This window comes from Pelodiscus sinensis, chromosome 9 (assembly GCF_052426305.1).
Source record: "Pelodiscus sinensis isolate ZL-2025 chromosome 9, ASM5242630v1, whole genome shotgun sequence".
Classification (NCBI taxonomy): Eukaryota; Metazoa; Chordata; order Testudines; family Trionychidae; genus Pelodiscus; species Pelodiscus sinensis.
Genome location: NC_143060.1, coordinates 2,883,409 through 2,908,817, shown reverse-complemented (window position 1 = coordinate 2,908,817; position 25,409 = coordinate 2,883,409). Strand labels below are relative to the sequence as shown.

The 25,409-nt window shown below is 50.3% G+C and overlaps 2 protein-coding genes and 2 non-coding genes across 7 annotated transcripts in view; 1 reads left to right on the top strand and 3 right to left on the bottom strand.

Annotated features, from left to right (window-relative positions):
* Positions 1–13,085, bottom strand: part of ARMH1 (armadillo like helical domain containing 1) — a 24,962-nt gene extending 11,877 nt beyond the window's left edge. For 2 of the 3 annotated variants that reach the window (XM_075935821.2, XM_075935820.2), the window contains exons 1-8: positions 12,947–13,085; positions 11,011–11,229; positions 9,930–9,998; positions 7,634–7,800; positions 6,095–6,291; positions 5,071–5,155; positions 1,933–2,055; positions 823–895 (exon numbers count right to left, since the gene is read on the bottom strand). In XM_075935821.2, the coding sequence (XP_075791936.2) occupies positions 823–895; positions 1,933–2,055; positions 5,071–5,155; positions 6,095–6,291; positions 7,634–7,800; positions 9,930–9,998; positions 11,011–11,229; positions 12,947–12,984 (971 nt within the window). In that variant the 5' untranslated portion in view covers positions 12,985–13,085. Of the gene's footprint in view, positions 1–822; positions 896–1,932; positions 2,056–5,070; positions 5,156–6,094; positions 6,292–7,633; positions 7,801–9,929; positions 9,999–11,010; positions 11,230–12,898 lie in introns of all 3 variants that reach the window. The other variant, XM_075935822.2, reaches the window with a different exon arrangement.
* On the bottom strand, positions 2,811–2,926 carry LOC112544399 (U5 spliceosomal RNA). Its single transcript, XR_003087742.3, has one exon. It is a non-coding gene; the product is annotated as a U5 spliceosomal RNA (small nuclear RNA).
* On the bottom strand, positions 4,036–4,151 carry LOC112544401 (U5 spliceosomal RNA). Its single transcript, XR_003087744.1, has one exon. It is a non-coding gene; the product is annotated as a U5 spliceosomal RNA (small nuclear RNA).
* TMEM53 (transmembrane protein 53) lies at positions 12,983–25,409 on the top strand. 2 transcript variants are annotated; one of them, XM_075935824.2, is made up of 3 exons: positions 12,983–13,166; positions 15,168–15,280; positions 21,042–25,409. In XM_075935824.2, the coding sequence occupies exons 1-3, from the start codon at positions 12,983–12,985 to the stop codon at positions 21,723–21,725; spliced, it is 981 nt and encodes a 326-aa protein (XP_075791939.1). In that variant the 3' UTR covers positions 21,726–25,409. The 2 variants fall into 2 exon arrangements, with proteins under 2 accessions (XP_075791939.1, XP_075791938.1); XM_075935823.2 differs by having other exon boundaries at positions 13,132–13,259.

Here is a 25,409-nt window from a genome sequence, read left to right as displayed (position 1 = left end):
CGGGGGCTGGACTGGATGACTCCTGAGGTCTCTGCCGGCCCTGGGGTTCTATGGTTCTATCCAGCGTAGAGCTTGACATTAGATGATTTTGCTATTGGGCACATCACTGGGGAAAACAACCTGGCTGGTGCTTTGCGTCTTCTGCTTTTAAAGGGGGAAATGTGGCACAGGATCATCCTGTGGACTCTGCCAGGGCCTGATCTCCAGAGAAGCGTGGAGACAGACCGAGTTTGGGGATTCCCTGGGTCCGACACTGAACGTGGTGTCCGTGCTGGTGATGTGAAATTGCTCAGTGAGGCATTTCGCTCCAAGGGACCCTCGTGAAGACTCCAGGCTGGGTGCTGATCCGCAGCATGCTCAGGTCAGTTCTGTGGCCAGCTGCTAACGCTGGGAATGGAGGGAACGTTCTGACTGTGTGTTAATGGCCGAAGGAAAGGCTCATGCTACGTTTCACCTCTAATGAATGTCAGGTGTGGCGGTAACAGGGGAGGGCCTGGATTTTGGGCCCAAGCAGAAGCTTCTCTCTAAGCTCCTAAGGACTGTGAATGTGCAAAAGCCCCCCAAGTCTGTCTGTGGAGGAGCTGCAGAGCCACAGGGACATTCTCACTGGCAGAGGACTGAAGACTGCCTAGCAGGATTGGCCTTCGCTCCAGACAGGAATCAGAGACTCAGAGGACTGGACGGGACCTCGAGAGGTTGTCAAGTCTGATCCCTGGCCTCCCAGCAGGACTAAGTGCTACCCAGGCCATTCTAGGAAGCAGCTGCTCTAAACCCTGCACGTGCCCTAGATAAATTCTTGTATTTTGCTCTGAGCTTTCTTACCCAATGGTTTTTGCCGCAGCGGCCTGCTGTACATGCACCGACAAGGGTTCAGCGAGATGGTGAGTGACTAGCTCTGAATGGGAGAACAATGGACAGCATGACAACAACAGCTAGCGCCGCACATCTGCCATCAAGCTGTAGTAACAACCTGGGGAACTAGACCAGCTGCACCAGAAGAGGATCTGTGACAGCAACATCCCCCAGGTGAGCTCCAGCCACCTGTACTGGAGCTCAGTGCTTTACCATCAGCCGTCACTGCTCAGGGACCCTGTCCAGCGAATGCAGCACGGCAGGGACGTTACAGCCTGTTTCATTGAGACAGGCTGTTGGTTGCCATGACCCTTGAAATGACGCCCTGGGACCGTTCATCGGCAGTCAGTGTAAGATCTCCTCCAAAGGGCCGCGTGGCAGCCCCTGCCCTCCGCTAGCTTCGCAGGGTTAAGCTGAACAAACCTGCCCAACCCACACATAGCATCACAATTCCCGTTCCTTTGCAGAGGGCTCCCACAAGCTGGAGGTTTGGTTTGGCCTGGCCGCGCCCATCCCCCCAACCAGACAACGCTGATCTCCCCAACTAGCCGGAGGGCCATTGAGTACAGGACGCAGGATCCTGTCTGGAAAGCAGCAACCACGGGAGCTGTGACCTGCACATGCAAAGGCCCGTTTGTGGGCATGGCGCAGGGGAGAGGGAGGGCATGGAGAGGGCAGAGCCGGCCTCCAATCGGGACACATCCTGCCATCTCCTCTCACCTTCCCACGGGGCAGGGCGGCCGTCCACAATGCCGGGCATTGTCCCCCACTTGCTGGGACTGCCCCAGCTTCCCCATGGAGCTCAGCTGCCCTGATGCATGAGGAGAAAAGAGGGAGAGTCCCTTCTAGAAGGGCCTCTGGCAAGGCAGAGCTGAAGGAACGCAGGATTTTTAGGTCCTTCTGGGAAGTGGGTGGGGACACCCAGCCCTTGCTGGGTCTCCTGTTGCAGGGCACATCAGCCTCCCAGCAGGAACCAGCACCAACCAGTTGTCCTCCTCCACAGTCTGCTGCTGCAGCCCCACTTGGTAGCAGCCTTCAGCCTCCAAGCAGATGTGATGAGAAACTGCGGAGGCCTCTTACCTTCCAGGATTTTGCCTTTCCCTTTAGCAGCCTCCATCCCTGGTGGTTTAAGTAATTCAACCAGGCCCTTCAACAGTGCTGGCCGGACTTCATAGGCCATGAGATCCTGGATCAGCTGAATGGCTGAGGACAAGGAAAGAAGCCAAAGTGCCACCTTGAGGCTCATATGATGGGAACTAATGTACTACAATGATCACGAGAAAGATTTTGGAGTCATTGGCTGTGTCTACATTGGCATGCTGCCTGTCTACACTGGTGGGGAATTCTTGCGCAAGAACACTGACGTTCTAATGTGTGAAATCAGTGCTTCTTGCACAAGAACTATGATGCGCCTGCTCAGGAATAAGCCCTCTTGTGCAACTGTTCTTGCGCAAGAGGCCAGTGTAGACAGGCAACATGAATTTCTTGCACAAGAAAGCCTGATGGCTAAAATGGCCATCGGAGCTTTCTTGCGCAAGAGAGCGTCTACCCTGGCCCATGTCTTTTGCACAAAAGCATCAAGCCAGTGTAGACATTCTCTTGCGCAAATACAGAAAAACTTTTCTGTTAACACGAAATCATGCCCATCCACCCAGACTAAATGTAGCCAATTAGAGAATTGCCTACTAGTTTTGTCTTCAGTTTGAAGCACAATTAACCCGGGTGAATGATTAAAAGCAATCTGAATACCTGGGGTGGGTGTTGGTATAATAGACTACAAAAAACGATAGCAAAAGGTTGTGACAGCTCCTGAGAAGCTCAGACAGCCCACAGAAAAAAAAATCCATATATTGAATTGTAAAAATGTTTCAGTTCTGCACAATTCCTTTCTAAAAAATTTGCAGTTTAAAATAATTTGTCTTAAAACCGTTTACATCTATTATTTAACAGCATTGGGTAGCTTCACCGAAGCGAAGCCTCAAAAAATTGGGTACAAACTCGTAAATGTTCCTCTCCACGGAAATCTTTAGTAAAAGGCGAAAGATTTATGCGATCTGAAGAGAAACCAGAGTATACAAAACGCGCCGCGGAGGCGCTGCCAGGCAAACAGCGTCTGCTTCTCATATCACGGTGGCTGCACCGGACCGCCCGCAAATTTCGCCCCCCCTCTTGCAGCCTGTTGCTCTGCCGCGCTGACAGCCCGAGTTTTGCGTGGGAAACAGGGGTTTTAGGAGCAAACTCTGCGCCATGGACGCGGGTGGCGAATCTCTGTGCGCAATGCATCATGGGTATGTAAATGAGCTCCCCTGGGTACGCCCGAGCGCGCGGAGAAGCTCAGATCTCCGAGCTGCGGTTGCAGCCCCTAGCTCGCTGCTGCGGGCCGGGCTGGGCAGTTCCGCGTGTGTGCGCGATCAGCACCTTGTCTCGCTCTGCTGCGGCTCCCTCCGCCTGCGCCACGGTTGCGGGACGCGGGAGCCAGCGCTCTCACTGCGCTTCTGAATGTCCCCCGGATCCCGGCAGAAATAAACGTCAGAGTCCTGAGCGCCCTGTGCTTGTAGCACGGACTGTGCCCTAGCACGTTACATACCCGGCATTAAAAAATAAGGTGCCCACCCATCAGGTCCGGCTTGAAGCACGAAAACCTGCTGCAAAATACTCAGACAAAATAGGGACACCACAAGGGGAAAAGGCGGCTCTTTGAACAGGACTGCGTCCGCTGCGCGTCTTTCCAACTGCAAAGCGGAGCTAAAGACCTAAAATGATGAGTCAGTTCCCAAAAATATAGAACAACATGGCGGGAGGAGGAAGCTGCTGTGATTGATTCACTTTGTACCATGATATATAAACATGGAAAGGTAGATCAACGTCCCTGAGTGAGTACCGGGGAAAGCACCGAATTGGAGAAGGATCAATGTCCGAAAACCCTTCCTGTCTGAAAATGAATGAACGCGGGAGAGAAAGAAATACGGAGACACTTCCTAGAGAAAACATACAGGAGAAATGTGCTCTGCATAAATTAGTTAAGATCAGTGACGTTAAACGTGACTCCAGCAGCTGAAACCAGACACTGTTAAGTAATGGACATAGGCGCGTCAGTCTATCGCAGCGCACACAGGCAAAATCACTTGCACTAATTCCATCTAATACACCCATAAACCGCTTCTATTTTTGACCACAACAGGGAGCTTCACCGAAGTGAAGCCTCAAAAAATTGGGTACAAACTCGTAAATGTTCCTCTCCACGGAAATCTTTAGTAAAAGGCGAAAGATTTATACGATCTGAAGAGAAACCAGAGTATACAAAACGCGCCGCGGAGGCGCTGCCAGGCAAACAGCGTCTGCTTCTCAGATCACAGTGGCTGCACCGGACCGCCCGCAAACCCACGTCCCCCTGCAGCCTATTGCACTGGCGCACTGATAGCCCGAGTTTTGCGTGGGAACCAGGGGTCCTAGGAGCAAACTCTACCCCACGGATCAGGTCGCAGGTCACCGTGCGCAATGCATTGTGGGTATGCAAATGAGCATCCCTGGGCACACTGCGCAGCCGCAGCCTGCACGCTGGTTTCCGGGGAGGAGGGGACAGCCCAGGAGCAGGAGCTTGGGGGTGCCTCGTTCCGCACTTCCCTGGGGTGGGGCAGGGCAGGGCAGGCAGCTTTGTGGTGCTGGTCACTTCGGGCAAACGCTGGTGCAAGGGCTGCTGAGCCTTCACCCCAAGCCTGCAGAGACTCACAGCCCACCCTGGGGCAGCAGAGAGCGGGCGGCTTGGCCCCAGCTCCCCCAGTGCTTAGCTCACTAATCTCCTACAGAGACCTGTGCTCTGAGCCCTGAGCCCTGCTCCTACCAGGCAGCAGTGGGAGACATGGACCCTGTGGGACAGGAGGAAAAAGCCAGAGCACGAGCAATACTGGGACATGAAGCTGAGCAGTGAGTACTGACAAACACACAGCTGGGTTACTGTTTCCTCCCTCCGCTACTTCTACACTGGCATGAATTTCCGAAAATGCTTTTAACGGAAAAGTTTTCCGTTAAAAGCATTTTCGGAAAAGCTGTGTGGAGATGTTCTTGTGCAAGAAGCTGCAGTGTAGACCTAGCCTGTGGCTGCTGCCAGGGAAGTGGCTCTGGAGGCCCCCTGAGATTAACCTCCCCAGGAATGATTCCAAACTGGGTTCCTCCTGGGCAGACAGCATCAGGGGTGTGCAGTACAGCGATGGCTCCTACCTTCGTGCTGAACTTCCAGGTGCACAGAGCGGAGCACGCCCAGCACCGCCTTCACAATGCTGGGATGGGCCGGGCCCACGATGGCCTGCCAAGGAAAGGAACAAGGCGGGTGTTATTCTGCACGGCTGTCACACATCTCAGCCCCCTGCTGTGTGCACGTGCGTGATCCTCAAAGTACAGAGAAACTGCAGGGTCCTGCGCTCTGAGAGGCTCAGGGAAACACCTCTTGGGCTGTTTCTGTAACCCTTTCCCAGGTTGGTGAGCAGTTACTCTTGAATAGGACTCCATGTAAGTCTAGCGTTAGGGGTCTCAGGCCTTGGTGTAGCAGCACATTATTGTTAATATTTTTAACATGGCAGTGCCCAGTGGCTCTAATCGGGATCAGGGACCCAGTAAGAAAAAGAGATAGAGAATTCCCTGCCCCAAAGAGCTTACAATGAAAGCAGACAAGTGTTCTGCAAAGTGTGGGGGAACGGAAGACAAAATCTTGTAAAGATCTCCATAAAATCCTCGCCGTCTCTCACTACTCCTTAAGCCTGAGTATGAGGTTCATTGATCTCCAGCTAACAGAGACACTAGAACAGATTTCAGATTTTAATAGTGCTATGTCTGTGATCCCCTCTCTCATGTGGTGGGTGACAGAAGAGACAGACATTCATTTTATATTCAAAAGCAAAGGCTCCATCTCCTACTGATTTGAGGATGGAGCGACACCCACCCTTCCATGATGCCTAGGGACTAAAATTTCAAATGAGAGATTGCCAGAATTCAAGAGCATTAGACCACCAAAGGTGCTACCTACCTCACTGCTTAGCTCTATCGTTGCCTGGCTTATTGACATACAGCTAGCATTTTTATGTGAGTGCATATTTCCAGGTCAGAGAGAATTTAAAGGAGGTAAGAACACCCAAAATCTCATTCCCTTAGTTAAAAAACCTCCACAAAAACACTGCTCCACAGGATATGCACCCCTAGACAGGTATTCCCAAATGGGCTACAGTTTGATGACATCTGTTCTGCTCACCTGCATAGTCCGGAGGGTCTGTAAAGACAGCTGTTGGGCTTTGGGGGATGTGCATGGCAGTAAAGCAACCAGGCCTTTGTATACTTGGTTTTGATACTTGGGATTGCCATGGCCTAAAGAATCCAACAGAATTTGCACTTGTTCTTGAGTCTCTTCTGACTTGGAAATGGCCAAAAACTCAGCTATTGCTCGTACACCTGTGTGTAAGATGATTCACTGAATTGCATGGTTGGAAAGCCAAGGCAGTTACATAGCTGACTGAGATTAGACAGTAACTAGGTAATTGTGCTGAAATCCACAATGAATCAGACACACTGTCCCATTTTAATCACTGCTGGAGAGGTAGAGATGGGGAGTAATCGTAATTCTTGTGAGTTTATCTGTAGCGATTACATGCATTTTTAAAGTATAGTTGGCTACATTCTTTGTTGGTGTAGAATGGCAAAATGTTGTGGCTGTAAATAGAACTACATGCATTTACACCAACAATTAATCTGGCCCCATGCATCTTGAGCACCACTTTCCTGATTCCATCACACTTACCTCACTCCCGAGGAAGTTGTTCAAATCTTGAGCATCTGCCAGGCTACGTCTACACTGGCCCCTTTTCCGGAAGGGGCATGTAAATTTCACTAGTCGTCGTAGGGAAATCCGCGGGGGATTTAAATATCCCCCGCGGCATTTAAATAAAAATGTCCGCCGCTTTTTTCCGGCTTTTAAAAAAGCCGGAAAAGAGCGTCTAGACTGGCCCCGATCCTCCGGAAAAAGTGCCCTTTTCCGGAGGCTCTTATTCCTACTTCAAAGTAAGAATAAGAGCCTCCGGAAAAGGGCACTTTTTCCGGAGGATCGGGGCCAGTCTAGACGCTCTTTTCCGGCTTTTTTAAAAGCCGGAAAAAAGCGGCGGACATTTTTATTTAAATGCCGCGGGGGATATTTAAATCCCCCGCGGATTTCCCTACGACGACTGGTGAAATTTACATGCCCCTTCCGGAAAAGGGGCCAGTGTAGACGTAGCCCCACTGATTGTAGTGAGGGGTTCCTTTTTACAATGGGAAAAGCATTTATTTTTTCCAGACTCAAAAAACATCTGAAAAGATCTCTCTTTCCCTTTTCAGAAAATGTCCTGATTTTTCAGTAGATACTAGAGAAAATTATAGCCCCAAGAGAGAAAATGTGGAGAGGTAGCATTGGGTAAACACAGCAGGTTGTAATGGCAATTCTTTTGCAACCTTAACCATCGCCGTTGTATCCAGCATGACTACTGAAATACATCAAAGGAAAAATACTGTACCAAAAGTAGGCTCCTTAAAAATTAGAAGAGGAATTAAATGTAACCCCTCAGCAATGGCTGAGACTATGAACTCCTTTCAACAAGAAAAAATCTAAAACAATCTCCAATCGCTAGGCCTCCCATAAAGTGAAAAGAACAAGGTTAGCTTGGAGAAGAGCCCTTGATGTTTGGCGGTTAGAGAGTATGTCCCTGCCTATATGGATGTGTGCCATTCCATTGATAAAGACAATGAATGGCATGGCACCTACCATAGCTTTCACAAATGAGCTCCTTATACTTCCTGCCAGCATTTGCTACTAGTTGGAGTAGCTTTATCGACTCCCGTTTGTCCGCTTCCTTCAGTTGGTTTAGCCCTAGTATTTCCAGAAGAGTCAGAACGCCTCCAACCTCCAGAAATTCTATAAGATACCTGAGGCTACAGGGATGAGAGGAACAAAGCAGAAAACGTAACACACTTCGAACAAAATCTTCCTTCCTTGGATCTCCAGATGACTGGGAACCTTCTTCCTGCTTCCTTTCCTCTACGTTCCACCACCGAGAGGACAGGAACCAGAACTTGACTTGGAACCCCAATATGAATGAGCGGTCTGGCAGTATGATGGGCTCCCAATAGGCTACCAGGTGAGATATTTACCTCTGAGGGTGCGTCTATGCAGCACCCTTAGCTCGAAATAAGCTACATAATTTCCGCTATGCAAATTACGTAGCTTATTTTGAGTGTATATCAAAATAGCTTATTTCATACAGCACCAAATTTCAAAATAACCCGCTATTCCGAAACGTCCCTTCATCCTCGTGGAACAAGGTTTACAGGGACGTCGGAATACTGCATTGGTTATTTCGAAAGATATTTCAAAATAATGGGCACGCTGTCAGGACGTGGAATAGCTATTTCAGGATACCAGAAGTATCCCAAAATAGCACCGCAGTGTAAACGTACCATGAGTGTCCACATTTGGGTACTGAAGTACATGCACAGAGAACGTGGGTCTCCATACACAGGGTGCTCATTGGATCCCTAACTAGTGTGCTAGCAATCAGTCCACTTCTGGGCGTCACTGAGCAATTGGACAGTATTGTTTACAGTATTCTTGGTAAGCACAGATATTTCCACATACAGGGGCTACCAACAGGCTACCAGGGGAGATAATGACCTCTTGGGAAGCACAAAGGGACCAGGAAAGGAACAGACCATGATCCCTGCTTTTGTTGCCCTTTTCCAGACAATCCTCACGATAAAATTCAAAAAACAACAAATAGTCTTGCAGCACCTTAGAGACTAACAAAACATGTAGCTCAGTGGCCACCAACCAGTCGATGGGGATTGACTGGTAGGTCTTGGCGCCTGTGACAGCTGATCCTGACTGGTTTGGCCAAGAGGCGATCAAGCACAGCACTTCAGTTGCCCCTCTCCGCACTGCTGCGCACCTCCTGCCCTTTGCCTTGGAGCTGCCTCTCCCCGGGAGCCTCCTGCATGCAGTAAAGAGCAGAGAAGGGAAAAGGCGAGGGGGGGCTGATGTCAGGGTGTCCCCTCTCCTACCCTGTATTCTATCTCCACAGAACGAGGAGTATGGGGGGGCACAACAGAGCTTGGGAGGGATGGAGTTTGCTGGCTGCTTTTGGGAGTGGTGCAGGGCCACAGGCAGGGGTGAGCCTGCCTTATCCCCATTGCACCACCCCCCAGGAGCCACCTGGGGTCAGCAGGGTCCAGCTGGAGCCAGCTCTGATCCCCTGCCCCAGACATGAATCCCCTCCTGCACTCCAAGCCACTGCTCCAGGCTCAGCTCAGAGCCCCCTCCCACTCCAAATCCCTTAGCCCAAGACCAGAGCCTGTGCCCCAACCCTCTGCCCCGCCAGAGGGAGGGAGGATGGAGTGAGTAGGGGCAGGAAGGAGGTGAGGTAAGGGTATTTGGGTTTGAGGTAGATCCTGGACTGCACTTAAATTCAAAAAGAGATCTTGTGCTTAAAAAGACTGGAGACCCCCGATGTAGATGGGATCATGAGCTTCTGTGGGCACAACCCACTTCTTCAGATGATTGGAGTATTAAAGGTCCAGTTTCTAAATAAATAGGGGATGGGGGGAAGAGGAGGAAAAGGAAGAAAAAAAGGGTGAAAGAAATAGTCAGAGTGTCCATGCTACATGAAGCTGACAGAGAAGGTACTAACTGTATTTAAGTACCCATTGTTTGGTTTTTATGTCATTAGGATGTAGAATGTAGTGGGCCATCCAGCCAGTCTTTGTTCATACCTCTGTGATAGGAATCAAACTTGTAAATGAAGTTAAATTCTGAGGCTTTCCTACGGAGTTGGCTTGTGAAATGGGCCTGAAACAATACCATCTACATGTTTTGTTAGTCTCTAAGGTGCTGCAAGACTCTTCATTGTTTTTTTAGTTTTCCCAGTTACAGACTAACTCAGCTACCCCTCTGAAGCTCACTAAAATATTAGAACTGGCCTCTTACCTCCCAATCCCCACCCTGGTACAGCTCTGGGATGTTCAAACCCCCTAAAGAATCCTTGTTGAAGTGACATAGTTATACTCACCTACTTGCAGCTGACAGGAAGATGCCAATCGACTTTAGCTGCCGATCTAGGTATGTTCCGTACATATAGCTGATTGACAATGTTAAGGAACAAATACGGAGACAATCTGTCACATTAAACCTGGTCACTGCAACTGCTGTGGCTGGCACCTTGGTGCCCATATGTGGCACTGACTGCACCTGGGGAACCTGTCTTTGGGAAAGGGAACAGGCCTTAATTTTCCAGGCCAGCGGGGTCACAAGCCACCAAGGGTGCAGCATACTCTTCCTCAGGGTGGCAGTGTCTAGACTGGCCAGTTTTTCCGGAAAATCAGCCGCTTTTCCGGAAAAACTTGCCAGCTGTCTACACTGGCCACTTGAATTTCCGCAAAAGCACTGACTTCCTACTGTCTGAAATCAGTGCTTCTTGCAGAAATACTATGCTGCTCCCGTTCAGGCAAAAGTCCCTTTTGCGCAAATCTTTTGCGCAAAAGGGCCAGTGTAGACAGCTCAGATTTGGTTTCCGCAAAAAAGCCCTGATCGCGAAAATGGCGATCGGGGCTTTTTTGCGGAAAAGCGCATCTAGATTGGCACGGATACTTTTCCGCAAAAAGTGCTTTTGCAGAAAAGCGTCCGTGCCAATCTAGACGCTCTGTTCCGAAAATGCTTTTAACGGAAAACTTTTCCATTAAAAGCATTTCCGGAAAATCATGCCAATCTAGACGCAGCCGGCGGGTGTGAATTGATTCCCTGATGACAGCTTTGATGGCCTTGGCAGGGAGTCACATTTTGTCCTCAGCTAGAAGGATGTGATGATGTAGTGAGATAGGGCCTGTGAGAGGAGAAGGAGAAAACAAGGGGAATCTTGCATAGCAACCCAAAAACTTCCATGTCACAGAAAGCAGGCGTTACGCTAATGCTCTTGGTGTGGAACTTCCCTCAGATTTCAGCTTTCACGGGCTGAGCTCTTCTCCCTGAACTACTTAGCTGGCCACAGGTATTTCCACATGGGGGAGGGGAGCTACCTTAAATCATATTGGGGAAAAGGACATTTGGGAGAGGATCTTCCCTTCTCTTGTGCCAACACCCAAGGAAGCAGATACGTCAGCCTAAGCCATGCAGTTATGCGGGCCAGAAACAAGCTGGCTCCCTGGGAGAATTCCAGCTCCAACTCTGGCCCTGTCTTGCCTTGGTTCGCCTTAATGAAATTGTCCAGAATGTGGCTACGAGCAGCTTTGGTAGCATTGTCCCATTCCTGCAAGAACCCCATCAGTCTGCTGATGGCTGCCTGCTCCTTTATGGAAGTCATGATCACTGCTGTCCTGAGGAGAGAGAGAGAAGCTTACAGAAACCCCTACAGATAAATGTAGGCTGTAAGGAAGAGCAACACCAACACGAATGATACTTTCCCCTTCTCTAGGGCTTTCCAATTAAGAACCACAAAAGCACTTGACAAACATTGATTCATGTTATCTTGTCTTCCTTTAGTCACATTGCTAACCCATTTTTACATCTAGAGAAACTGAGGCAATAAAGAGATTAACTGACTTACCCAAGGCCACATGGTAAATCTGTGGCAGAGCTAGGATTAGAAACCAGATCTCCTGATTGACTCACAAGATCACCTTCACAAGAGCAGTCTCCTCCCAGATGTGAATACAACACTTTAATGTTGCTAATTTTCTTAATCTTAGATTCCTGTTAGTTTCGCAGGATGGATATTTGATCACATGACAGGCCCTCCCAGAAGGTGAGCAGGATGAAATAAGAACAGCGATGCATAGGGCCTTGATGATGAAAGGCTGGGTTTTGAATTTGGGACATTTATCCTACCTCATGGCTTATTATTTAATTTTTCAAGTGCCCACAGCTTTCAGGGGCAGGGGGCAGAGGGATAATGAAATAATAATCCACGGGAGAGAACAGCCATAGAAAGCCCCAAAAGATGCTGTGACCTTCAAAACAGTGATCCCCATTTTGCCAAACTTCTTTGACATATTTGGGCACTTTGTCCCCCGCCCCCAAATTTACAAATTTTAAAGTGTAATTAGTTCTGGTAAAAAGCGCAGATTGACAACTCTGGAAGCTAAAGATGGTTTATTCACATAGGTTTTGATCATGCAAACACACATGCTTAACTTTAAGCTTGTGAGTAGTCCCAGAATGGGGCTTAAAGTTAAGCACATGCATGGGTGCGTGTAGAATTGGAGCCAAAGGAGGTACTACACAGGAAGCAAGACATCTGTCCATACAACCCTGTTGACTTGCTTCATCCCCAGCCCTGCCCCCCCAGCACCCACCCACCCCACGTGTCAACCCCCAGCCCTGCCCCCCCAGCACCCACCCACCCCACGTGTCAACCCCCAGCCCTGCCCCCCCAGCACCCACCCACCCCACGTGTCAACCCCAGCCCTGCCCCCCCAGCACCCACCCACCCAACGTGTCAACCTCCAGCCCTGCCCCCCCAGCACCCACCCACCCCACGTGTCAACCCCCAGCCCTGCCCCCCCAGCACCCACCCACCCCACCTGTCAACCCCAGCCCTGCCCCCCCAGCACCCATCCATCCAACGTGTCAACCTCCAGCCCTGCCCCCCTGCACCCACCCACCCCACGTGTCAACCCCCAGCCCTGCCCCCCCAGCACCCACCCACCCCACCTGTCAACCCCAGCCCTGCCCCCCCAGCACCCACCCACCCCACGTGTCAACCCCCAGCCCTGCCCCCCCAGCACCCACCCACCCCACGTGTCAACCCCCAGCCCTGCCCCCCCAGCACCCACCCACCCCACGTGTCAACCCCCAGCCCTGCCCCCCCAGCACCCACCCACCCCACCTGTCAACCCCAGCCCTGCCCCCCCAGCACCCATCCATCCAACGTGTCAACCTCCAGCCCTGCCCCCCTGCACCCACCCACCCCACGTGTCAACCCCCAGCCCTGCCCCCCCAGCACCCACCCACCCCACCTGTCAACCCCCAGCCCTGCCCCCCCACCTCTGGGCCCCTCTCGAGGCGGGCTCATTGGACACGAGACCTTCTCACCTTCTCTCCAGGGAGTTAATCTTCACCTTGATTGACATGGGCGCCGAACAAACCACAGGGCAGGCTCATTGCGTCACGGTGGGCGGGCGCTGGAGACAGGCGGTTGCTAGGCCGCGGGTCTGTTGCCCCGGGAGCGGCGTGTTGCCAGGGCGAAAGGTCACAGAGCGCGGACTTCGATCTCGGCCATTGGCTGCTGCGGCGCGAGAGGCGGCAACTTCCGGTGTGGAGTGCGGGCGTTCGGTCCACGGGGCGGCCGGGATGGGGGGCGGCGAGCTGGGCTGTACCATCGAGCTGCCTGCGGGGGGCCGCCTGGGTACGGGCTGGCCGTGCAACGGGTCCCCACGAGCCCTGCGGGCGGGGCGGGGCGGGGCGGGGCGGGGGCAGGTGTGTGAGGGCCCGGGGGGGGGGGTGAGGAGGAGGCGGGGGGGCAGGTGTGTGAGGGCCCGGGGGGGGGAGTGAGGAGGAGGAGGGGGGGGAGGTGTGTGAGGGCCCGGGGGGGGGGAGGCGAGGAGGAGGCGGGGGGGCAGGTGTGTGAGGGCCCGGGGGGGGGAGCGAGGAGGAGGCGGGGGGGCAGGTGTGTGAGGGCCCGGGGGGGGGAGTGAGGAGGAGGCGGGGGGGCAGGTGTGTGAGGGCCCGGGGGGGGGAGTGAGGAGGAGGCGGGGGGCAGGTGTGTGAGGGCCCGGGGGGGGGGGAGTGAGGAGGAGGCGGGGGGGCAGGTGTGTGAGGGCCCGGGGGGGGGGAGTGAGGAGGAGGCGGGGGGGCAGGTGTGTGAGGGCCCGGGGGGGGGAGTGAGGAGGAGGCGGGGGGGCAGGTGTGTGAGGGCCCGGGGGGGGGGGGAGTGAGGAGGAGGTGGGGGGGCAGGTGTCCGAGTGCCTGCGGAGGAGTGAGGAGGCAGTGGGGGTAACTGTCTGAGGCCCCGGAGGTGGAAGGGGTTGAGAGGGTGGTGGGTGTATGTAGCCCTGGTGGGGGAAGAAATGAGGAGGTGAGCAGGGATGGTGTTTCTTTCTCTGGAGAAGAGATGAGGGGAGCATGTGTCGGACCTGAAGCTCCTGGTGGAGAGACAGTGTGGGGCAGGTTGTTGAACCCCCCGGGATAAGGCAAGGGAGCAGGTGGGTGGTGCCCCAGAGGGCTGGTATGCGGGAAGCTGGTGTCTGATGCCCCAGGTGGAGGGTGTGATTATCTGATGCCCCCATGGACAGTGCAGTCTGGGTCTCTGGTGGCCCAGTGCTGCATAGCAGTAGGGTTGTTGCTCTTGAAGGACTTGCTCTTAATTGTTCTATTTCACGTGTCTGTTAGCCAAATAATCCTATTCCCGTCTCCTTTAAATCACTTCTGTTGTGCTTGGGAGTGTTAATTATCAAGAGTTATTCGTAGCAGAATGATCTGTGTATGGAAACAACGTGCTGGGCAGGGCCAGACTGCCACTGTAAGCTTGTTGCTGTGACCCATGTCTCTCTCCAGCTGTTCTCTGTTAGTCTCATTCCACTGCATCTCATGCCAGATTGGAAAATCTTTGGGACAATGATCACGTCTTTTTATTTATTTTGAATAGGCTGAGAGCACTATTGGGGTGTTTTAAAAACAAGATAAAACTAATATCTTTGGACTTTTCTATACAGAGTTATTCCTAATTAACTCCCCATGTGGACACTCTTATTCTCTGGATAATAATGCTTGGTTTCTACTTTGCTTAACCCACTTCTAAAAAGTCAGAGCTAATTCCATGTGTAGATAAGCCTTACGTAGCCAAATGATCTGGAAACTTTTTTTTTTAATGAAAATGTAAACTTCTCCAAAAATCAATGAACCTGTTTTCCTTCACGTACAGTAAGGGAAAACCTGCCATTTGCCACTGCTAAATGGATTTTTTTGAACCCTGAATTTTAGAAACATTTATAATGTGAGCTTCTAATTTTTAGCATCTTTGCATCCTTATTTGTGTCCTACTTTGGCCTATAGCATTTTGTCCTTTACACTAAAAGTTGTTTGAAGTAGGGTTTGTCATTTTAGTTTGTACTGTAATACAATATGGTAATAATAGCTAAATTATATACTTATAGACTATCGAAGGAATCCAATTATAAGGACAGTAGTTACAATAGAGGCTCAGGAGTAGGGTTAAAATTGATATCCTTATTAAGTAGTTAGGTTGTAATTTTGATTTGACTCTAGTGAACTGAAGGGCAGTTTCATTTCTTAAAAATCTCCTGATTTATTTCAGACTCTAGTCCAGAGTGGGGAAACAAAAATAACCAACCGGTGGTAATTCTGCTGGGGTGGGGTGGCTGCCATGATAAACACCTGGCAAAATACAGCACCATCTATCATCAGAAGGTGAGTAGATTGTTCCTCTGTCTATGCCAACATAAAGCTATAGCAAGGCTATGTGAGGGATTTTTTCCCTCCATCCTGGTAAAAAGACCTTACCCTTTCTTATGATGCCAAAGAAGCTCCAGAAGAAAGTGTTGGGCTTTATTTTTGTTTGAAAACTCCTTGCATGTTGAAGTAGCGTGTTGACATTCTCTGCGTAATGTCTTTAGCATCCTGGTTATATATATAAAATGAATTCTTTTCTGCCTTTTCCTAAGTTTCTGAAGTTTTTAAGACTTTTTTTTAAACCCGTGTAAATCTTTGTCCTCTGTTTATCTACAGACCAGATAAAACATGGACAGTGAGAGTGCAAGCTCCATACATACATCTTCACCAATATACATCTATACAGACCTAGCAGGGCCAACTGTAAGGGTTGAAGGCAAGTTCAGTGACGGCTTATTCAGCCTCTGGCCTTTCTTCTGAGACTAATAAGTGTGCAGGTTATTGTGATCTAATAGTGTGCAGGTTATTGTGATCTGGTTGCCTGGCTACTGGGGATTGATTTGATGCCCTTAAACTAATTTCACACAATTTATGGAACAACCATCAGATGGTAACCATGTTCGGTCATTAGCTGGACAGGATTTGGAATAATGTCCTGGAAGTAGAAGGTTCTGAGTGTCTGTCTCTTATTATCAGTCTCTTTAAAAAAAAATCTTGCTGTTCTGGTCCATGGAATGATGGAAAGTTCTTGGTTTTTGAGCCTAGTGGAATTTAGGCCCGTTATTTCTCATCTCTTTCTCAATATGTGAGAATGGACTTTATTTTGGATCCAAACCTATTGTAAGGATAGATGCTAAAGCTTGACTTTGAATATTACCCAGCATGACAACCTCACATGGCAGCCTCTAAGCTGTTGTTTATCCTGACATCTGAGACACATAAATTAAAGTATGTTTTAGTAGAGAATGACTTGTTGGGTGTCTCAGGATTGGTAACAGCATTTCACTGCTCAGCTGCTGCTGACCACACCATCATGCAACGCTCAGTATCAGGCATGAAATACATTTGGTGTCTCAGTCCCATTGCCAGAAAGATAGGTATCTGCATTCTAAAATACAGGCAGTCCCCGGGTTACGTACAAGATAGGGACTGTAGGTTTGTTCTTAAGTTGAATCTGTATGTAAGTCGGAACTGGCGTCCAGATTCAGCCGCTGCTGAAACTGACCGCCAGTTCTGACTTACATACAGAATCAACTTAAGTACCCCAAGCGTCCCCAAGTCAGCTGCTGCTGAAACTGATCAGCAGCTGATTCCAGGAAGCCCGAGGCAGAGCAACTCTGCCTCGGGCTTCCTGTAGTCAGCGCTGGTCAGTTTCAGCAGCGGCTGAATCAGGACGCCTGGGGCAGAGCAGCTGGGGTGCTGCTGGGTTGCTCCAGTAGTGCCGCTCCTCGGCGCTACTGGACCAACCCAGCAGCACCCCATCTGCTCTGCCCCAGGCGTCCTGATTCAGCCGCTGCTGAAACTGACCAGCAGCGGCTGAATCAGGACCAGAGCAGCTGGGGTGCTGCTGGATTGGTCCAGTAGCGCCCAGAGCGGCGCTGCGGGACCAACCGGCAGCGCCCCAGCTGCTCTGCCACAGGCGTCCGGAGAAAAGCCTAGTCTGCTGGGGGGGGGGGGGGGGCGTACTAGCTGCGCCCCCCCCACCCCAGCAGACCAGGAAGACGTGGGCGGCGGACCGAGACGCACCGCGGTCCCGCCGCCTGGGTCCTCCGCGGCTTTGCTCCCAGTCTCCCTGGTCTGCTGGAGACCAGCAGACCAGGGAGACGGGGAGCAAAGCCTCTGAGGACGCCGGCAGCGGGACAGCCGCGGGGCGTCTGGGCTGTTCCGCTGCCGGCTTTCCCCGCAGCTTTGCAAAGCCTCGGGGAAGCTGGCAGCGGAGCAGCCCAGGTGGCCTGGGCTGCCTCGTTGCCCGAGCCCCTCCACGGCTTTGCAAAGCCTCGGGGAAGCCGGCAGCGGAGCAGCCCAGGCGCGCCTGGGCTGCCTCGCTGCCTGAGCCCCCCCGCGGCTTTAGCCGGCAGCGGAGCATCCCAGGCGTGCCTGGGCTGCCCCGCTGCCGGCTTCCCCGAGGCTTTGCAAAGCCGGGGGGGGGGGGCTCGGGCAGCAGCTTTGCTCCGCGTCTTCCTGGTCTGCAGACCAGGGAGACGCGGAGCAGCTTTTCTCGCCCGGAGTACACGGGCGGCGGGACTGCGAGGTCCCGCAGTCCGTGTACTCCGGGGCAGCCCCGTTCGTAACTGCGGATCCGACATAAGTCGGATCCGCGAAGTCGGGGACTGCCTGTACACAGTTTGCTAAGATTGCTTAAAGGGAACTAGTTAGGAGAGACACTGAGGATGGAATGAGCTATGGGGAATGAACTTCTTTCTCATTCTTACACGAATAATGTTTAGCACTTTACAAGGATTAAGCCACACAATTATGTCTGGCAGAAAAAAAATCCGTTGCAGTCTTAATGCAAAATTGGGTTTGGGCTACTTTTTTGCAAAAAGATTCTGCTTTCTGTGGATTTTTTAAAAATTAAACATGGAAAATTTGAATTGCACTTGGTAGCACAGTGCCTTGTGAGGGTTGTAGGTCTCTTGTCTCTGTCCCTGTTTTCTATGTGCTGAGAACTCCACTGCTAGATTGGAACTGCCACATGCTGCTTTCCAAATAGAAAAACTAAACTGCTCTTTGCACCAATGATCAAATATCCTAAGGGCTTGATAACTGCAAATGCCTAGTTGTGGATGTGATGCTAGAATAGTTTTAATGTAGCCACTGCTCCAGCTATATTTATACATAGTATGAATAAAAGCTTCAAATCATAAACTATGGGAGGGTTGGCGAGATTGGGGAGACTTTTGGAAGGTGGGTTTTTTATGTACTTAGCTGCAGTTATGTTACGTTGGCTTTTTTATTCTTACTGGATTTTATTTCCCTAATTCCCAGATGTCTTAATTGAACTTTTTGAATCTTTACAAATGAAACTTAAGCCATAGGGTGCTTATGGACTCAGAAACAGAACAGGGAGGTCACACCTGGTACATTATGATGGCTGTGTGTTCTGTGATGCCATGTGGGAGACCCCAGTGCCCCTGCCAGCCTCGGACATAATATGTGTGGAAGCCCAGAGGAGGCAGCTTGCTTAGCCAGTGGGAAAAGAAGGGCAGTACAGTACTTTGTATTGGCTAATGGCCAACTGTCATCCCTGCTGGTTAAATGAGCGTTATTGACATGCTGGCATGGCACTCTTGGCAAGTCCTCCATGGCTGGAAAAACGATGGGGAGGAGAGAGATCCTTGAGGGTAGGGATGCAGGGTTGCATAGGGTTCTAACAGCGATCGGGAAGGGAGCTGCACCCACTAGGGCTGTGTCTACACTGGCATGAATTTCCAGAAATGCTTAAAACGGAATACTATTCCGTTTTCAGTTTTTCCGGAAAAGGAGCGTCTACATTGGCAGGCTGCTTTTCCGGAAAAGCCCTTTTTCCGGAAAAGCGTCTGTGGCCAATGTAGACGCGCTTTTCCGGAAAAGAGCCCTGATCGCCATTTTCGCGATTGGGGCTTTTTTCCGGAAAAGATTACTGGGCTGTCTACACTGGCCCTTTTCTGGAACAGTGTTCCGGAATAAGGACTTATGCCCGAGCGGGAGCAGAATAGTTTTTCTGGAATAGTGGCTGATTTTGTACAGTAGAGCGTTGTTGCTTTTCCGGAAATTCAAGGGCCAGTGTAGACAGCTCGCAGCTTATTCCGGAAAAGTGGCTGATTTTCCAGAATAAGTGGCCAGTGTAGACACAGCCCAGGAGTATAAATGCAAAACCCAGATACTTTCACCTATTCTGATGATTTAAAATGTATCTTCCTCGCTTCTCCCCAATCCTCTCTGGACATACCGCTGGGATGGTACCTTGCACCTCTGGGTGCAAGGTTCAGTCTGGGAGGGACTGTAAATGCTTTGGAGAATTCAAAATGATCTGGACAAACTGGAGAAATGATAAGTAGCATGAAATTCAACAAGCATAGATGCAAGGTACTGCACTTAGGAAGGAACAATCAGTTGTGCACAGACAAAATGGGAAGTGACTGTCTAGGAAGGAGTACTGTGGCAGGAGATCTAGGGGACATAGTGGACCACAAGCTAAATGAGTCAACGTATAAACGTGTTGCAAAAAAAGAACACATTATGGGGTTGTATTAACAGGAGTGTATTAAGCAAGACATGAGAACAAATTCTTCTGCTCTACTCTGTGCAGATTAGGCCTCAGATGGAGTATTGTCACATTTCAGGAAAGATGTGGACAAATTGGAGAAAGTCTAGAAAAGAGCAAAAAAAAAAAGATGAAAGCTCTGAAAAATGTATGATCTATGAGGGAAGATTGAAAGAATTTGGTTTGTTTAGTCTGGGAAGGAGAAGACAGGGGCTTGATAGCAATTTTCAAGTACCTAAAAGGTTGTTACAAGGCAGAGATTAATCATTGGAATAAATTGCCTGTGGAGGTTGTGGAATCTTCATCATTGGAGAGTTTTCAGAGCAGGTTAAACAAACACCTGTCAGGATGGACTGGATGATGCTTGATTCTCTGGAGGGTTGTTTTGATGCTATTTCTCTGCATTTCTCAAGCAGTCATAGCAAGGAATGCCTTTGCTGAGCTACTGTAAAATATTGAGTGCTTCTACAACTAGCTTCACCCACATTTACTTAGAAACTTCTGGGGGGCCCATTGCTTCAGCACCTGGGTGCCTGATTTTATAATACCCTCCCTTAGTAAAGTGAATGCTCAGAGTAACACTATATATATATCTAAATATGGGAGCTTAGCTGTCCAAGTTTTCTAGTATGTGTAACCAAATGCAGTAACTTCTGGCTATTAACAGTTGAAACCTTTGTGGCCAGCAAAACCTGACATTATCCAGCAGGTCGTAATACATGGAAAGCAGCTTTGTCAGCTGCAGCCAGGAAAGGAAGCCTGCATTGCAGGCAGGGCAGCAGCAGGGAGGGGAATGCACCCCAGAGGGTGGGACTTTCTACAGGGTATGGGAGCCCTGTGGTGAGTCTTCTTGAGCTCCCAATCGGTCAAGGATCAGATGTCCCAGTGCTTCCTTCCCTGGGTGTAAGGTTCAGTCTGGAGAGGAGCAGTGTAGCTCTGGTATCTGCTAACCCTGGAAGGAAACTCAGGAGTGTGCTAGTTGGAGGCAGGCTACAGGGCTGCAGTCAGGGACGGTGTGTACCGGCACTTCCTTGCCTGGCTGCAACCCTACAACCCTGCCTGCAGTTGGGGTTCTTACTGCTAATAATCAGCACGGCTTTGCCAGTATCCAAATTTCATTAGCATTACAGTCAATGGGACAGGATCGGTCCAGCAAATGTTGCTATTAACGAGAAGATGTAAATATCCAGGTGGCTATTAAGTGGAATCTGCTATGACCCCTTCCCCACATCTGCTTAAATTGCTGGAGATTAGCAAGCTTCAAAAAAGGATCAGATGTTAGGCAGCCATAAAATGGCATATACATAGGCTCTTGATTAGGCTAAGTTTTACCAGTTCCTCCTCCTTCACCAGTGTTGTGCAGGATGTTCTACTAAAGATACACTCATGGGGAGCCAGCACTGACCAGGGAGAGGGACCAGCACTCTGTCCTCTAGAGCAAGTGCTGTGAACATGGTGGCAGATGGGGAGTGCTGTCTTGTTGCTTGCTTTCCTTCGTGCGCCATGATGTGTGTCTGTCTGTCTTCCTCCCAGGGGTGCACAATTATCCGCTACACAGCTCCATGGAAGACAGTGTTTTTCACAGAACCCTTTGGCATCAGGTCCCTCCAGAGCCCAGCTAGGAAGCTCCTGGAGCTGCTTTTTGACTATAACATTGAAAAGAACCCCCTGCTGTTTCATGTGTTCAGCAATGGCGGGGTCATGCTTTACCGTTACATCCTAGAGCTGATCCACACGGAGAGGCAGTTCAGCAGCCTCAAGGTTGCCGGCACCATTTTTGATAGCGCCCCAGGTAGAAGAAACGTGATAGGCAGCCTGCGTGCCTTGGCAGCTGTCCTGGGATCAACGAACGTGCTGCTCAAGTATTGCCTCCTGATGGTCTTCGCTATCCTGGTGCTGGTGCTGCGGATCCTGCTGTACCCAGTGACTCGCCTCTTCCACGAGAGCCATTATGATGCCCTGCTGAAGGAGACCTCGAGGTGGCCCGAGCTGTACCTCTACTCCAAGGGCGATAGGATCATCCTGGCCAGTGACATAGAGCACATGATTGAAGCACGGCGGCAGCACAACGTGGCGGTGAGAGCTGTGGACTTCGCAGACTCTGCTCATGTCAGTCACCTGCGGGCATATCCCACCTATTACAGCAGCCTCTGCACGTCTTTCATGTGTGACTGTGTTGGAAACTCACCGGTTTCCCCAAGGCAGAGGCCTGCGTAAGGCCCCTACAGAGCGTGCTGGAAACAAACTGCTCTTGCTGCCTCTTCAACAGCTCCCTGCTCACAATAAAATCCTCAACCCACTGCCCTTCCCCAGAGGCGGGAGGCACAGAATCGCTGATTTCTCAACAGCTACTGCACAGCTGGATGTCTGAAGCCTCCAGATCCGTTGTTGGGCCAGTCAGAGACCATGATACTAAGTAGATCCAGGGGAGTCAAAACAGGGAATCACTTACATAATAAGGGTGAAATCCTGACCCCTCTGAAGTCAATGGGAGGCTGGGAAGGAGCTTTCATGGAGATGGCATTTTGCTACAGGAGGCCAGAGAAAGGAGCAAGTTAACGGCTGTGTGGAGGAGCACTGCCTTCTCCCTTCTGACACCCACTGATAACTCCTGTTATGCTGCAGCAGTTCTGGGCCCTCTCTGACAGCTTCGGCTCTCAGATTAGCCTTGTTTTGTTTTCTCTGCTGTTTCCTCCATCCCACACTGGCTCAGTAGAAGTTCTGCAGTGTCTCCGCCTTCTCCCACTCCCCACCCCATTGCCAGTCTTCTCCTATTTCTACCCTATCTCTCTCAGCCCTGCATTATAGTCACATTGACAGCAGTTTTCAAGTACCTAAAAGGGTGTTGTTACAAGGAGGCGGGAGAAAAATTGTTCTCCTTGGCCTCTGAGGACAGGACTAAAAGCAATGGGCTTAAACTGCAGTAAGGGAGGTTTAGATTGGACATTAGGAAAAACTTCCTCACTATCAGGGTGGTTAAACACTGGAATAAATTGCCTAGGGAGGTTGTGGAACCTCCATCACTGGAGATATTCAAGAGCAGGTTAGACAGACACCTACCAGGGATGGTCTAGACCAGCGGTAACCAACCTTTTCCAGATGGGGACCTGTTTTGACAATTCAGGAAGACTTGGTGACCCAGGGCAATTCAAAAAATGTGTGAATGGCTCCGTAAGAGCCACCTAGGGAGACACCTGGAGACCCTTTTGAAAGGTAATGGCGACCCATATTTGGGTCCCAACCCATAGGTTGGGAAACCCTGCTCTAGACAGTGCTTGGTCTTGCCGTGCAGGCAGGAGACTGGACTTGATGCCCTCTTGAGGTCATTTCCAGTTTTAGTGTTCTGTCCTCGGCCAGGCCCCTAGCTGGCTGGGCGTGTGCTGGCAGGAGACCTGTGTGCTCCCAAGGGCTGGACCCAGGCAATGCCAGGTAAGTCTGCTAGTTTCTGAATACATTGAATAGGATTGGTCGCAGTACGGATTCCTGTAGGACGCCACTAGTTACCTCTCTCCACTGTGAAAATGGACCATTTATTTCCACCCTTTGTTTCCTGTTTTTTAACCAGTTGCCAATCCATGAGAGGCCCTTCCCTTTTATTCCATGGCATCTTACTTTGCTTAAGAGCCTTTGGTGAGGGACCTTGTTAAAGGCTTTCTGGAAATCTAAGTACACTATATCCACTGGATCCCCCTTGTCCACACGCTTGTTGACCCCCTCAAAGAACTCTAATGGAGTGGTGAGGCAGGATTTCCCTTTACAGAAACCATGTTGACTTTTCTCCCACAGATTGCCAGGATCCCCTCAAGCCCTTTTTAAAAATTGGCTTCACATTAACTAGGGGATAGCTATTAGGTACAGAAGCTGATTTAAAGATCGGTTGCAGACCACAGTTAGTAGTTCCACAATTTCACATTTGAGTTCTGTCAGAACTCTTGGGTGAATGCCATCTGGTCCTGGTGACTCATCACTATTTAGTTTATAAGTTTGTTCCAAAACCTCCTCTAATGACACCTCAATCTGGGACAATTCCACACATTTGTCGCCTAAAAAGAATGACTCAGGTTTGGGAATCTTCCTCACATCTTTAGCCATAAAGACCGGTGCAAAAATTTCATTGAGTTTCTCAACAGTGACCTTATCATCCTTGAGTGTTTCTTTAGCATCTCCGTCATCCAGTGGGCTCACTGGGGTATGTCTACACTGCAGATTACAGGCAGTCCCCGGGTTACGTACAAGATAGGGACTGTAGGTTTGTTCTTAAGTTGAATCTGTATGTAAGTCGGAACTGGCGTCCAGATTCAGCCGCTGCTGAAACTGACCAGTGGCTAACTACAGGAAGCCCGAGGCAGTGTTGCTCTGCCCCGGGCTTTCTGGAATCAGCCGCTGATCAGTTTCAACAGGCTGAATCTGGATGCCAGTTCTTACATACAGATTCAGCTTAAGAACCCCAGGCGTCCCAAGTCAGCTGCTGCTGAAACTGATCAGTGGCTGATTCCAGGAAGTCCGGGGCAGGACCAACCCAGCAGCACCCAAGCTGCTCTGCCCCAGGCGTCCTGATTCACTAGCTGCGCCCCCCCCCCCCCAGCAGACCAGGGAGATGCGGGCGGTGGACCGAGACGCACCGCGGTCCCGCCGGCCGGGTCCTCCGCGGCTTTGCTCCCCGTCTCCCTGGTCTGCTGGTCTCCAGCAGACCAGGGAGACGCGGAGCAAAGCCGCGGAGCACTGGGGCAGCGGGACAGCCCAGACGTGCCGCGGCTGTCCCGCTGCCCGAGTGCTCCTCGGCTTTGCTCCCCGTCTCCCTGGTCTGCTGGGGGGGGGCCTTCCCCCCCCCCCCCCAGCAGACCAGGGAGACGCAGAGCAGCTTTTCTCGCCCCGGAGGATTCGGGCAGCGGGACCGCGGCGCATCTGGGCATCCCGCCGCTCCCGTCCTCCGGGGCGAGAAAAACCCCGTTCGTAACATAAGTTGGATCCACGTAACTCGGGGACTGCCTGTATTGCATTCTTTCGACAGAGAGTCGAAAGAATGGAGGGGTTTTTTCAACAGCGGTAAACCTCTTTCTACAAGGAAGAAGTCTTTTTCAGAAAAAGGTGTGTGTGGACACAAAAGAGTGTTTTTTCGAAAGAAGAGGCCTCCAGGAAAAAGCACAGATGCTCTGGTGGCCACTCTGTCCACAGTAATCACAACTGAAATGCAAGATAGTATCCAATCAATGTGGACGCTATCTTTTGAAAACGCACATTGCTGTTTCGTTGAGCTTTTGCTGTGTAGACTCTCTTCCGAAAAAAAATACAGCACTATGTAGCACTTAAACCATCTTGTTAGTCTTTAAAGTGCTACATAGTCCTGTATTTTGTTTCAGCTACACCAGACTAACACGGCTACATTTCTATCACTATTCTTCCGAAAAAAAGTTTGTCTGGAAGATCTCTTCTGGAAAAGCTTTTTCCGAAAGAAACTTGTAGTCTATTCGTAGCCTGGTTGTTTAGCAGGGTTCCTGCTTCTGATGTACTGAAAAATTTTGCTTTTACTTTTTGAGTGTTTTGCTAGCTGTTTGTCAAATTCCTTTTTCCCCTTTCTAATTATATTTTTACACTTCATTTGATAGAGTTTGTACTCCTTTTTATTTTCCTCACTAGGATTTAACTTCCATTTTCTACATGATACCTTTTTATCTCTTTCTGCTTCTTTTCCTTGGTAATTAAGGGTTGCACTTTTTTGGTTCTCCTACTGTTATTTAATTTGGGGTATTCATTTAAGTTGAGCCTCTATTATGGTGTCTTTGAAAAGTTTCCATGCATCTTTCAGGGATTTTATTTTTGGCATTGTACCTTTTAATTTCTGTGTAACTAACCTCATTTTTGTATAGTTCCCTTTTCTGAAATTAAATGCCATAGTGTTGG